The sequence below is a fragment of the Psittacula echo genome, assembly GCF_963264785.1.
Source record: "Psittacula echo genome assembly, chromosome: 6".
Lineage (NCBI taxonomy): Eukaryota > Metazoa > Chordata > Aves > Psittaciformes > Psittacidae > Psittacula > Psittacula echo.
This window is the reverse complement of record NC_137743.1, coordinates 3130765-3144666: the sequence shown is the minus strand read 5'-3', so window position 1 is coordinate 3144666 and position 13902 is coordinate 3130765. Positions and strand designations below refer to the sequence as shown.

Here is a 13902-nt window from a genome sequence, read left to right as displayed (position 1 = left end):
GAGGTCATTGCCATGGTTGGAGGCAGTGCTGGGCACTGTGCCCCATCCTCGTGGTGGGATTAGACCTTCTCACGTGCCTGCTTGAATGTTCCTGCTTGTGCACTTGGGGCTAAACGGATTATCAGATTTGAGGTCAGGAGAGTATTTTCTTCCAGTTACCAGTTCTTATGGATGTAATTTATGTTGTTGATCTTCTGTGTAATATGGGCTTTAGCCTGCTGCTTAGGACTGCTTGGGAACAGGAGAAAATCGGGTGGGTAAGGCCTCCTGGGTCTGATGTCTCATTGCCTTTAACTGTGGCTTTTGGCCATTTGCTGTAGGCTTGAAGTTTGAAGGAAGTGCTTGGTGACCTGTAGGGAGTGTAGTACATATCCTTAATGTCCTGTGAACTCTTTTGCTCTGCACGTCTGTGAAGATTTCCTGCAAGAAGAGGAGTTACAGGTAACTTATCCAGGTCTTTCTATTCCTATGATAGTGTCTGAGAGTCCCATTGGAGCACCTCCGACCAGTGCTGCATGCCAACCCTATCCCTGCAAAGGGATGCAGAAAGAAAAGTGGTGGTTATCTGAGGGGCGGAAGAAAGGTTTAAGGTGACTGTCATGTTCCAAGGATGCTCTCACTCCCTCAAGAGTTGTGACAAGTAATAAGAAATTTGATTATCAGACACCTTCCAAAAGCTGCCCTTAGACACTGTTATGGAAGGTGCCTCTGTGAAGGGGAGGTCTGTGCTTAAAGAACAGCCCTTCGTGTACTGGAGATGTGAAGATAATGAACATGAGCCGGCTGCAGTGTGCGCTCACAGCCCAGAAAGCAACCGTATCCTGGGCTGCATCAAGAGGAGCGTGACCAGCAGGTTGAAGGAGGTGATCCTGCCCCTCTACTCTGCTCTCGTGAGACCTCACTTGGAGCATTGTGTGCAGTTCTGGTGTCCTCAACATCAAAAGGACATGGAACTGTTGGAACAAGTCCAGAGGAGGCCACGAGCATGATCAGGGGCTGGAGCACCTCCTGTATGAAGAGAGGCTGAGAAAGTTGGGGCTGTTCAGCCTGGAGAAGAGAAGCTGCGTGGAGACCTCAGAGCAGCTTCCAGTGTCTGAAGGGGCCTACAAGGGTGCTGGGGAGGGACTCTTCATCAGGGACTGTAGTGACAGGACAAGGGGTAATGGGTTCAAACTGAAACAGGGGAAGTTCAGATTGGATCTAAGGAAGAAATTCTTTACTGAGAGGGTGGTGAGGCACTGGAATGGGTTGCCTCAGGAAGCTGTGAATGCTCCATCCCTGGCAGTGTTCAAGGCCAGGTTGGACAGAGCCTTGGGTGCCATGGTTTAGTGTGAGGTGTCCCTGCCCATGGCAGGGGGTTGGAACTGGATGATCATAATGTTCTTTCCAATGCTAACTGTTCTATGATTCTATGAGGGCCCTACTTGATATTAGAAGATTTTATTTCTTAGAGTTTGTTATGTATGAAACCTAAGCCTAGCTTTAGGAGTCCCAGCTGTGATGTTTTTCAGATTATTAATACTTTTTCCCAACCAAATCTGGTTTGCAGTGCTGTTTGTCAGATAAATTCCTGGGCATTGCTAATCTCTGTGCTCAGAGTTTCCAGATTTTCTTTTGGGAAGGGCATTGAGGTCTTTGAATTATTTCTTTTTGGTTGTAGTTTATTATCTTCTGAAGACAGCATTTCTCAAACATTCTGCTTTCTTATCAGCCAGGCCTCTGAAAACCAAAAACCCCTTTGTGGTTTCTCTTCATTGGTTATAGAGTCACAGAATAGTTAGGGTTGGAAAGGACCTTAAGATCATCCAGTTCCAACCCCCCTGCCATGGGCAGGGACACCTCACACTAAACCGTGGCACCCAAAGCTCTGTCCAACCTGGCCTTGAACACTGCCAGGGATGGAGCATTCACAACCTCCCTGGGCAACCCATTCCAGTGCCTCAGCACCCTCTCAGTAAAGAATTTCTTCCTTAGATCCAATCTAAACTTCCCCTGTTTCAGTTTGAACTCGTTACCCCTTGTCCTGTCACTACAGTCCCTGATGAAGAGTCCCTCCCCAGCATCCTTGTAGGCCCCCTTCAGATACTGGAAGCTGCTCTGAGGTCTCCACGCAGCTTCTCTTCTCCAGGCTGAACAGCCCCAACTTTCTCAGCCTGTCTCCATACAGGAGGTGCTCCAGCCCCTGATCATCCTCGTGGCCTCCTCTGGACTTGTTCCAACAGTTCCATGTCCTTTTGATGTTAAGGACACCAGAACTGCACACAATGCTCCAAGGGAGGTCTCACGAGAGCAGAGCAGAGGGGCAGGATCACCTCCTTCGACCTGCTGGTCACGCTGCTCTTGATGCAGCCCAGGATACGGTTGCTTTCTGGGCTGCGAGCGCACACTGCAGCCGGCTCATGTTCAGTTTCTCATCGACCAACACCCCCAAGTCCTTCTCTGCGGGGCTGCTCTGAATCTCTTCTCTGCCCAACCTGTAGCCGTGCCTGGGATTGCTCTGATCTAGGTCATGTTGTTTCATTGGTGGGGGGGGGTAATGTGTTATCTCTGCTAGTACATCTCGTGCATTATCTCTGTAGTGTATACTTGGTTTCTTCAAAGCAAACCAGTTTTTATTCTCTCCTAAGTTACTCCCTGGCCCAGCAGTCTGAGCACCAGGGCTGAGCTCTCCCAAGGAGCTTCAACTCATGACCTACAGTGGAGTCACTTGTGGAATACACACAGCAGTAAGATTTGCTATTGAGCTGCATCTGAACAAATCAGACTTTTCTCTTGGTCCAGAATCCTTTGTCTTGCTTTAGCTCTCCAGTATTGGCACCTGCTGTATGCAATGTGAACGTCTCTCAGGTGTTGTGCCTCTTGCTGCTCATACAGGTTGGTAGGACTCCAAGCTGCTTCTGAATTCGGCAGTGGAAAGGGCAATGGGTTTCTCTTTATTGTCCCTCCTCACCCTGCTTGTGACTGGAGCAGCTCAGAAATGTTTGTGAAAACAAACCCCTTTGGTGGTGAATTTGAAGGCTGTGGATGCACTCAGGGCTTGCTAATGAATTATCAAGTACGATAACTTAATTCTAATTCTATAAAATGGGGGTAGGACCAGCCTGTTCTGTGAATACAGTGGCTTGACGTAGCTACCTCTGGCACTCAGGACCGCTGAAATCAGTTTTTAATATAGTATGCATGCAGTGAATTAATGAAGTGGCTGAGAAATCGTTCTTTAATATTAGTGATGGTAATTTGAGTTTTCTAAAGACACTTTGTAGGCTTTCTGTGATTGAGCTGACAGTGGAAGAGAGCACAGTTCAGTGCAGAACTGTGTAAAATAGACACAAAGTACTGGGAGATGGGCAAGTACAATAAAATTAATTGCATCTATTATGATGAAGAAGGAAAGCATCATAAAGGGAGTGAGCGGCTGGCTTTCCAAAGTGGATTTGTGGCTTTCTGAGACTTGTCACAAGGTGAAATATTAATGGATTAAAGGACTTGAATCTGAATTTTTTTTGAACAAAATCCTTTGTTGTGGTTGGCATCCAGCAGTAATGAAAACAATTACATGGAGAAACAAGAACCATGGAAGTTCTGTTGTCTTGCATATGCTAACAGTGATGTTTCCTCTCTCCAGCTCTCTACAACTATGATGCGAGGGGACCAGATGAACTTCCCTTACAAATAGGTGACACCGTGCACATACTAGAAACCTATGAAGGTAAGCTGGAAAATCCTGCGTTTAAAAACATTGGTTTTGTACTTGTTCCTTTTGTGTTTGTGACCTTATCTTCTCGAGTTATGAGGTGATGAATTACCTTCTTAGTTGCTAAAGGGCAAACCACGTTATTCCTAACGAACCAAGAATTAACCAATGCTAGATGGGAATGAAGATGCATGTGGTCGATACCTGGTGAATAACCGTTCCTTTTTCTATGGAAGATGGATGTCTGCACAGCTTTATTTGTATGGGTCAATTGTAGCATCTACCTACGTAAGAGAAATTATAGATGCTTTATGGATGCCCTCAGGTAATGCATAAAAGAGCTTGCTTGAGCTCCTCAAGCAGGCTCAAAAGAGCTGCTAAAAGAAGCTTCATCTGAATTTGAAAGTTACTTGGGTTTTAAATTATTTATATCTTTCTTATAAGATGGGTACATGAGTTACAGCACCATGGACTGACTTTGGGCTTGTCAGCTGCTTTGCTTGTTTTGCTGTAGATAGAAACACTACATGTACCAACATCTTTCCCTGTTGATCTGTGTCAAAGGAAATTTGAATGCTGAGTTTGATAATCAACGGAAGGTGCAAATTGTCATAACACTTTTCAGCTCTTGCTTGATCCACGACTGAGCTAAGCAAAATACAGCTTTTGCATTATATACTTGACTAGAGGCTTTTACGGCATGCTGCAGTTTGAAGAGGTATAAGGAACATAGAACTAAACATAGCTTAAAATCTTGTAACACATTTTGTCTTGTGGAAATGTGATTTACTTTAATATATGAATTTAATTTGTTTCTCTAGACCTCGATCTTCTGGTACCTCTGTGTGATAAATTTGATTTAGATATTGGCTTAATAGGATGGTTTTTATTGTTATATTTACTGAAACAAAGAATGCTATTTCAACAGAAGTAACAAGCTCTACTCATCACTGTGCAAATGAACTTTGTCATTATTCCTAGGCTGGCATTTTCTTACAGAGCTCAAGTTGCCAAGTTTCCCTTGAAGTAAAGTAATCTTTCCTCTATCTGATGTTATACGCTCTAATAAAAGTCTAATAATGCAAAAATTCACATGCAAATGCAATGATTTAAATATTGTGCAGCTTTGTACTTTTAATATATAAATAGATTTATTTAATGAATGTGGGAGAAGCTCTGAATCCTGAATAGCGTACATGAAACCATATGAAATGATGACTGCTGCCAGCTAAGTGGGACAGTGGATGTGACTCACTTCTCCCCTTGACTTGAATAATAAAGCCCTTCGCACCCTCCTGGTTGTTTGGCTTCAAGCACATGGGATGAGTTCATGTTAAAAGAAATGCAAATAAGTTAATGTTCTTCCAAGCATTTCATACAATGATTAATCCTTATGTACCTGCTGTGATGGGAAATTAGATGCCATAATTCTTATCTTTTGTTCACAGAGCTGCCATTATTAGGTAATTATTTGAGCTCTTTGATCTCCAAGTTTCTCTATATGGAACTTGTGTGGTTTGTGCCCCAGGAGGTTTCAGACCATGTGTGATGGTGTTCAGGTGTGTCCCTGGGAACTTCCCTGCCATTGATCCCATCCTTGTCAGGGTTGTGTTAGGCTGTGGTAGGATGGACCAAGCTGAAGAAAAATACCCTAATAATAGAATCATACAATCATTTAGGTTGGAAAAGACTTTTAAGATCCTTGAGTTCAGTGCAAAGGTGGGTGCGAGGAGGATGGTGCTAAACTGTTCTGGTTTAAGCCCAGTCAGCCACGCAGTTTCTCTCTCACTCCCTTCTCTTCTTCCCCCCCACTCCTGGAGGGATGGGGAGGAGAATGGAAAGAATGTAACTCCCACGGGTTGAGATAAGAGCAGTCCAGTAACTAAGGTATAACACAAACCACTGCTGCTGCCACCAATAATAATAATGATAACGGAAATAACAAGGGAAGAGAATATAACCGCTCACCACCCGCTGACCAATACCCAGCCCGACTGAGCAGTGATCAAGCCCTTCCAGGTAACTGCCCCCAGTTTACATCCTGGGCATGACGTGCTGTGGTATGGAATACCTCTTTGGTTAGTTTGGGTCAGGTGTCCTGCCCCTGCTTCCTCCCGGCTTCCCCTCCTCCCTGGCAGAGCATGAGACTCACAAAGTCCTTGGTCAGAGTAAACATTACTGAGCAGCAACTAAAAACATCGGTGTTATCAGTGCTGTTCCCAGGCTGAAAGTCAAAACCACAGCACTGCACCAGCTACTAAGGAGGATTAAATAATGGCTGCTACTGCTGAACCTAGGACACAGACTCTTTACAATGGTGCCCAGCGACAGGAAGAGGAGCAATGGCCATAAACTAAAAATCAAGAAGTTTCACCTCAATATGAGGAAGAACTTCTTTACATTGAGGGTGGCAGAGCCCTGGAACAGGCTGCTCAGGGCATTGTGGAATCTCCCTGTCTGGAGGCATTCCAAACCTGCCTGGATGCTTTGCTGTACAAGCTGCTCTGGATGGACCTGTCTGGGTTGGAACTGCATGATCTCCAGAGTTTTTTCCAACTCAAACCATTCTGTGATTCTGTGAAATCCACTGCTAAATATGAACGTAATATGAGCATGGACAGAAAAGTCATTTGGAGAGTCGGTAATGCCTTTTTTTGCTGAGCATCTCTGATTCTGCTTCCCTTTTCCTGTATTTAAAATAGTGGGGGGGAAAAAATTGGCTTCTTTCATAGGAATCTGCTGTATTATGTCTTCTGCTCTTGGCATCCTACTGTGGCATTGTTACTGTTTTGAAAGAGGTTTTTGCAGTAATTCTTAAGTAAGAACTAGTTCTGAAGACTTACGGGTGTCCATGGGCTTTGAAGTGGTAGATTGTTGGTTTGTTTCTTAGTTTCCTTTCTTCTGAATCTGCAAGAAAAGCTTATGGTAAATCCTTGCTCTGTTGCTCTGGTCTCTGCAAAGGGAAGATATTGAGAAATTGAGAGGGCTTGGTCTCATGGCTAGTGTAGAAGACCTGTTTTAAGAACAGGCAGTTTTCTGTAGGATATTGTGTTCCTACCACGTACTGGAATTGGTTGCTAAGATGGACTTTATTTATGTGTTTAAAATACTATTTATTATATTATTTTTGTGTAAAGCTTTTTTTGGACTTTGTTTTTTTGTTACTGAAACATTTTAATCTTTTAAATTTTAATCAAACCCCACTTTATTTATTTCTCTAAATGCAGGAAAAAGCTTTTGTGACCAATACAGTGTGCAGGTCCTGCAAAGGGCTTCTTGAAACCAACCTATATTTTTACAAGAGTTAAGAGACTGGAAATGAATGGGCAAATCTGAGTAGCCAGGTCTAGTGGAAGGTGTCCCTGCCCATGGCAGGGAGTTGGAACTAGATGAGCTTTAAGGTCCCTTCCAACCCAAACCAGTCTGATTCTATGGTTTTACTGTTAAATCTTCATATTTCTGTTCTTCCAGGAACCAAAGGAAAAATGAAGCTAGTTTCTAAAGTCATTGATGTTGACAGTCAAAGTAATGTGTTTCTATCAGGCAGGATTACAAACAACTTTACTTTTCAGATAGAAAACTTTGTCACTTCTAATATGAGCCTTACAGAAAAAGCTGAGCAGCAAAGCTTATGACTTCATAAATACCCTTCATTCTGCAGGAGAGAGCAATTGCATTTCATAGCAGATATCCCAAAACACATTTTTACCGTGTTCTGAATCAGCACTTGCCACATCTTTATTGTCTTAATTCTGTTTCTTTACATTACTTGATGGAATGGGCTAAAAGGTATATCTGATCAATAGATGCGGCGGATTAAGGTGAATAGCAATTAAATGGTAGAGTACATAAGCCTTAAAGCTGAGATTGAACTGTAATTTCTAGTGATGCTGTGAGGAGTTTGGGTTCTCAAATAAGTTATTCCTGGTACTGTGGGAACACTTAGTTGTTGGCTACAGGGGTTTTTTGTGTGGGGTTTTCTTTGTTTTTCAGATGCAGCAAATACCTAATCTGTAGTAACTAATTTACTACTATTATGTAGTAAATAGATGTATCATTCAAGAGAAACAAGAGTAAATTCTGTTCAGCCTGGAGAAGAGAAGCTGTGTGGAGACCTCATAGCAGCCTTCCATTATCTGAAGGGGGCCTACAAGGATGCTGGGGAGGGACTCTTCATCAGGGACTGTAGTGACAGGACAAGGGGTAACGGGTTCAAACTGAAACAGGGGAAGTTTAGATTGGATCTAAGGAAGAAATTCTTTACTGAGAGGGTGGTGAGGCACTGGAATGGGTTGCCCAGGGAGGTTGTGAATGCTCCATCACTGGCGGTGTTCAAGGCCGGGTTGGACAGAGCCTTGGGTGCCATGGTTTAGTGTGAGGTGTCCCTGCCCATGGCAAGGGGGTTGGAACTGGATGATCTTAAGGTCCTTTCCAACCCTAACTATTCTATCATTCTATTCTAAATATTTGAGTATCTTGCAGCTTTAACAGACACAAATGTTTCGTTGGTCCATTTTCTTCATTGGACATTTATGTGAATGCATTTTTCTGCCTTTACCTCCCACAATATTTTTAATGGTGAGGCTAGAAACCCTGTAACACATTGAGAAGCACTTAAAAGCTCTGGTCACTTTAGAAAAGTATTTCTGGCATCAGCCTGTTTCCCTATTTGCCTGAAACCAAATTGGCTGTGAACAGAGTGAGGAGGATTCAGAGCTCTGGACTCTGCGTTTGACACACCAGGACTTTGGCCTCTCTGCCCTCAGTTTTGGGGCTTTTAATTTATTATTTCTATGTTGTCCAAAACTGCTGAGGTTACAAACTAAAGAACTAAAATCAGGCAGGGTCACAATGAGCCTTGATAGGTGCATTAGGGTACCTTCTTGGTGTTATTACAAGCTCACGCATTCCCTTACCCCTTGCTTTCTTCAGTGTTGAGGACTAGATGCTGCTTGCCTAAAGCAGAAGCTATATTATATACTACTATATAATCCCAGACTGGTTTGGGTTGAAGGGCCCTTAAAGCTCCTCCAGTTCCAACCCCTGCCACGGGCAGGGACACCTTCCACTGGAGCAGCTTGCTCCAAGCCCCTGTGTCCAACCTGGCCTTGAGCACTGCCAGGGATGGGGCAGCCACAGCTTCTCTGGGCACCCTGTGCCAGCGCCTCAGCACCCTCACAGGGAAGAGCTTCTGCCTAAGAGCTCATCTCAGTCTCCCCTCGGGCAGGTTAAAGCCATTCCCCTTGGCCTGTCCCTACAGGCCCTTGTCCCAAGCCCCTCTCCAGGTTTCCTGCAGCCCCTTTAGGCACTGGAGCTGCTCTCAGGTCTCCCCTTCAGGAGCCTTCTCTTCTCCAGGCTGACCCAGCCCAGCTCTCTCAGCCTGGCTCCAGAGCAGAGCTGCTCCAGCCCTCGCAGCATCTCCATGGCCTCCTCTGGCCTTGCTCCAACAGCTCCATGTCCCTCTGGTGCTGCTGCCCCAGAGCTGGATTAGGGCTGCAGGGGGGGTTCTCCCCAGAGCACAGCAGAGGGGCAGGATCCCTCTGAATTTTTGTGAGTTCAGTGTCTTTAATTCATGTTTGAGAGGGAGTCAGTTGGTTTTGGAGTGGATGGCTGGATATGGGAGAGAGCTGCCCTCATCTTACAGATGAGAAACTAAGAAAAAGAGTAGTTCTGTTTTGGGTAGTTGATTAGAGATGGCTTCTTGCGTTTAAATGACATTGCCCTTGTACGCGTGTGGTCATGGCAAGACTCGGTGCCTCCAGTTGAACCAGTTATAGTTAGTTCCCTGAAACTGGGCTCCCCACTACGCAGCTACGGGCTAGACACCCAGCAAGAACTCCATTTAGGTGATGGCTGCCAATGAAGAGCCTAGTTGGACTTGCTTGGCCACATCAGGGCCTTGACGATGAGTAAGAAGCGTAACCAGTTCTCCAGGGCAGATTTAGGCTGCTCTCTTATCTGCAGTGTCTTGTTGCTCTTACTGCTTGCTACATAGAAAGCAGAGGTTCAGTGGTGAGGAGCTTTATTTGCTATATGGCTCTTTAATCTGCAGGTGCAACGCAATGTCCTGAGTCAGCAGAGAAGATGGGATGGGACAAGTGAGGTGGAAGAGTTTATGTTTCTTTAGTTTGCACAGCGTGTTTGATCAGAGTCATGGTGATTATCAGCTTAGACTCCAGGACTTCAAACTGTTGGTTTATTCGTATAAAACTGAGGGAATTTAGTTCTTTAATAGGATTGAAATCTGTGTATGGCTGTGGAGGAAGCGCGAGCAGAAATGCTTTGCCTTCTTTGCACCTGAGCCCGAAACTGCATGGTGGTTTCAGCAACAGTTCTTGTTGATATCCCTCTGGGAGCAATGGAAGTGTGAAATGTGAGGCTATTGCAGCCTCTGTAGGGAAGCGAGTTGTGATGGTTGTAGACACCAGGTTAAAGATGGCACAAAGCCAAACCCAAAGGATTGCAGAGGTCAGGCTTCTGATGCAGCATGAAGATGATGAGTCAGTTCACCTTTTGCTACTGGAGAAGAGGCTGAAAACTCCTGTCTGCTTGAGACTTTAATTTGTATTTCTAGTCGCAGAGTGCAGATAATGAATTTATCTGCATGTGTTGTCTTACGTGTTCCTCCTGCCCTGTTTGTTATCATGAGTGGGACTGTAATCTTCACTTCTGCTTTGCCATCCCCCCACCCATGTTGATCTCTTGAAAGGGATGCTTTGCTATACAAAACCTTGGTTTTCAGTGCTAGAGTGGGTGGTTTTGCACCCAGGTTCAGCCCTCCAAAAACTGCAGAGGGTAGCTCTGGTCACGTGCGGGGTTCCCTTGGGTGCTGGATAGGTGGGAGCAAGCTATGGCACAGCTAAACTGAAATACAGGATGGCCCCATGTTGTGGTTTAAACCCAGCCACGCAGCACTCACATTCACTCCCCCTCTTCTTCCCCCCACTCCTGGAGGGATGGGAAGGAGAATCAAAAGAATGTAACTCCCATGGGTTGAGATAAGAGCAGCCCAGTAACTAAGGTACAACACAAACCTGCTACTGCTACCACCAATAATAATGATAACGGAAATAACAAGGGAAGAGAATACAACCGCTCATCACCTGCTGACTGATACCCAGCCTGACCTGAGCAGTGATCTAACCTTTCCGGGTAACTGCCCCCAGTTTATATAGCAGGCATGATGTGCTGTGGTATGGAATACCTCTTTGGCTAGTTTGGGTCAGGTGTCCTGTCTCTGCTTCCTCCTGGCTTCCCCTCCTCCCTGGCAGAGCATGAGACTCACAAAGTCCTTGGTCAGACCAAACATCAGTGTTATCAGCACTGTTCCCAGGCCAAAAGTCAAAACCACAGCTCTGCACCAGCTACTAAGAAGGAGAAAAAATGACTGCTACTACTGAACCCAGGACACCCCAGTGCAAGGGTGCAAGAGAGCTAGTGCTGGAGTGGGAGCAACACACACAGAATCGTGGTATGGTTTGTGTTGGAAAGGACCTTAAACCACATCCAGTTCCTATCTCCTGCCACAGGCAGGGATACCTTCCACTAGAGCAGGTTGTTCCAAGCGCTGTCTAACCTGGCCTTGTCCCACCACCTTCATAGTGAAGTTTATCTCATCTACTTTCCCTGGCACAGGATCTTCCATGAGGCAAAACAGCCGTCATTTGTAGGGTTTTGTGTTTGCTTTGATTATCCAGTCACACTGGAGTGTGATGGCTGCAGAAACACTGAAGGCTGTAATGGTGATTGCTTGCAGATGTGTCCTGAACTTGGGTGCACAATGAATGGGACATGTTGTGCAGACATGGCCGCCTGCCTGGTAGTGTGGCACTGGCTGAATGATGAGGCAGCACTGGGGGTGCTGCGGGATGGATGTTCTGCTTCATGCTGAATTAGGGCCGTAGGGCTCTGTGCTTTCATATTTTGGTGTGTGAATCATAAATCCCAAAGTATCCTTGTTTTCTGCTGGGATGATAAACAGCCGATCCACATTTGGAAACTTGTAATTTCTGGGACTTAGGTTTTAACTTTGCAAAAATGTACTGATTGATTTGTTTGATTTTAACACTCTTCAGGTAGGGTTTTATGTTGGCACATTGTAATTAAAAGAATGACAATTAAACACATCATGGAAAATGCCATCTTTGTCACGTCTTTTCCATCAGTTTGATTTTTTACAACTTCCAGGATGACTTGTTTTAGCCAGGATATTAATACCACAGAGAATTTCACTTCAGGTGGCATGTGTATGTTGGCATGATCAGAAGCCATGTCAAGGTGCTGTTGAGCTGAGAAGGCACAGCTGGTAGGTGACATTAATGACCTTTTTAATGCTTTTTCCCTGTTTTTCCCTCCTAGGTTGGTACAGAGGTTACACACTACGAAAGAAGTCCAAGAAGGTGAGTGTTGCCAGAGCGGAATGCTCATTTTTCTCTTGGATAGATATGTATTATGGCATTGAGCGTGTTGCTGCAATGGAGATCTTAGTGTGTGTTTATGGCACAGCATGGGAACGGTTCACCGTGTGTCCACTGATCTCTACTACCTACCTGTGTGCCTCAACCTCTTGTAAATGTGAATTTAAGTTAATTGTAACTTATTTTAGGCCCAAAATCTGTCTTGGATACCTGTTTTGTGAAATTTAAATTGCAAAAATATACATATATACAGCTATGTATGATATATATATATATCTACATATATATAGGTACAGGAAGAAAAGGATACATATAAAAAGAGTATATAGAGAAGAAAATACATATAGGAAGAAGCGTATACATATATATGTGTACATATATATATAGCTGTACATATATATATGTACAACTACTTGATGTGCATCAGTTTGTTTTCTGCCTTTGCCTCAGTAAGAAGTTCAGATCTTTAATGTTCTGGTTGATCTGTTTAGAGGCTGCCACTTTGCATTGCTGTCTGTTAAATAACGTATTGCTCATAAAACACAATTGCACTTTGGAAAGTGATACGGGGTTCTACATTGCGATTTTCAGGGGGGTTAGTCTTCTCCAGTGTAATTTTGCCTCGTTGGTAGGCTTTCAGTGTACATAGAGCGTTGCTGTTATAGCAGCCTCGCTGGAATAAAAAGAAACATCACAAATACTGGTTGTAACATTGTGTTTTAGGTTTTGAGCGTTTTCTTTTATAGTAGTAATTAACCAGAATTAAATGACTTCTGATTCTGCATCTTTTTCCACTTCAAAGAAACCACTTGAAATGTAATGTTTGCCTACAGAGGTGTGTTTTGGGTTGCGCCTGCATGTCTAAGAGTACAGAGCTGAGTTGTGTGGTTTATCCCACCCATTTCCTACCCAGGCCTGTTCTATTCTATTTTGATATTTTCTTTTCTTGGAAATACACTAAATCTCTTATGCAGTGTATTTCATGAACGTGCTTTGTGCAGCCTAAGAAGCAGTTAGGCAGTCTTCTTGGCTTAAATGAATCCCACGTGTTGCTGCATTTGTCTGACTGCTGCTAAATGTAGTGTTTGCTTGCTTTTACTGGAACAAAAAGACTCAGCCCCAGCCCCTACTCCCTAGTTTTTGCAGCTTTCTAAGTCTTCATGTTTTCGTGTTCCCATGATAGGGGGTTGGAACTAGGTGGTCTTTAAGGTCTCTTCCAACCCAAACCAGTCTAGGATTCCTTAAGAAGACTGAACTACTGCCTCAAAGGGTGAGACAAAGGAACTTTCTCAGCTTGGCTTGAGTTATTTTTTGAGTATGAGCTTACACTATTTTGAAAATATTATTGTATTTCTGGACTCTTGATGAATTTAGAACATTTTTTTCAAGGAAAGCAGTTCTGGTCTTTTGTGGTTCTGTCTGAAGAGGTTTTTGGCTTGCAACACTAATGATAGGTTGGTGGTAGAACATACTACGTTATATAAGGCAGTCTCGTTAGATAAGAGGAAAAGCAAGCAGCAGATCTGGATTGCAGACAAAATGTCATTTTGGAGTTAAATCTACGTCAAATCCTGTTTCTTTCACCCTTTTGAACAGAAATCTGCCTTAATTTTCATAGTATGTATCATCCAGGGACCTAGAGAACAGTGACAATCTTGAACTGGGGGAGGAAGCAACCCTTTGCAAGGCCACTTATTGGCAGGGGATGTCTCCTGTTTTCTTCAATAGAGTGAAGATGGGATTAAGACCACTTAAGTTTGTATTTGGGAAGGGTACAATAACAGCTTGTTG

The 13902-nt window shown here is 44.1% G+C and overlaps 1 protein-coding gene across 10 annotated transcripts in view; it reads left to right on the top strand.

Annotated features, from left to right (window-relative positions):
* The window catches only part of DOCK1 (dedicator of cytokinesis 1), a gene marked incomplete at its 5' end in the record, with an annotated part of 322176 nt that overhangs the window by 19857 nt on the left and 288417 nt on the right, over positions 1-13902 (top strand). For 8 of the 10 annotated variants that reach the window (XM_080621564.1, XM_080621562.1, XM_080621558.1 and 5 more), the window contains 2 exons: positions 3626-3709; positions 12053-12093. In XM_080621564.1, coding sequence (XP_080477690.1) covers positions 3626-3709; positions 12053-12093 — 125 coding nt within the window. The remainder of the gene's footprint in view (positions 1-3625; positions 3710-12052; positions 12094-13902) is intronic. The other 2 variants (XM_080621560.1, XM_080621556.1) reach the window with 2 other exon arrangements.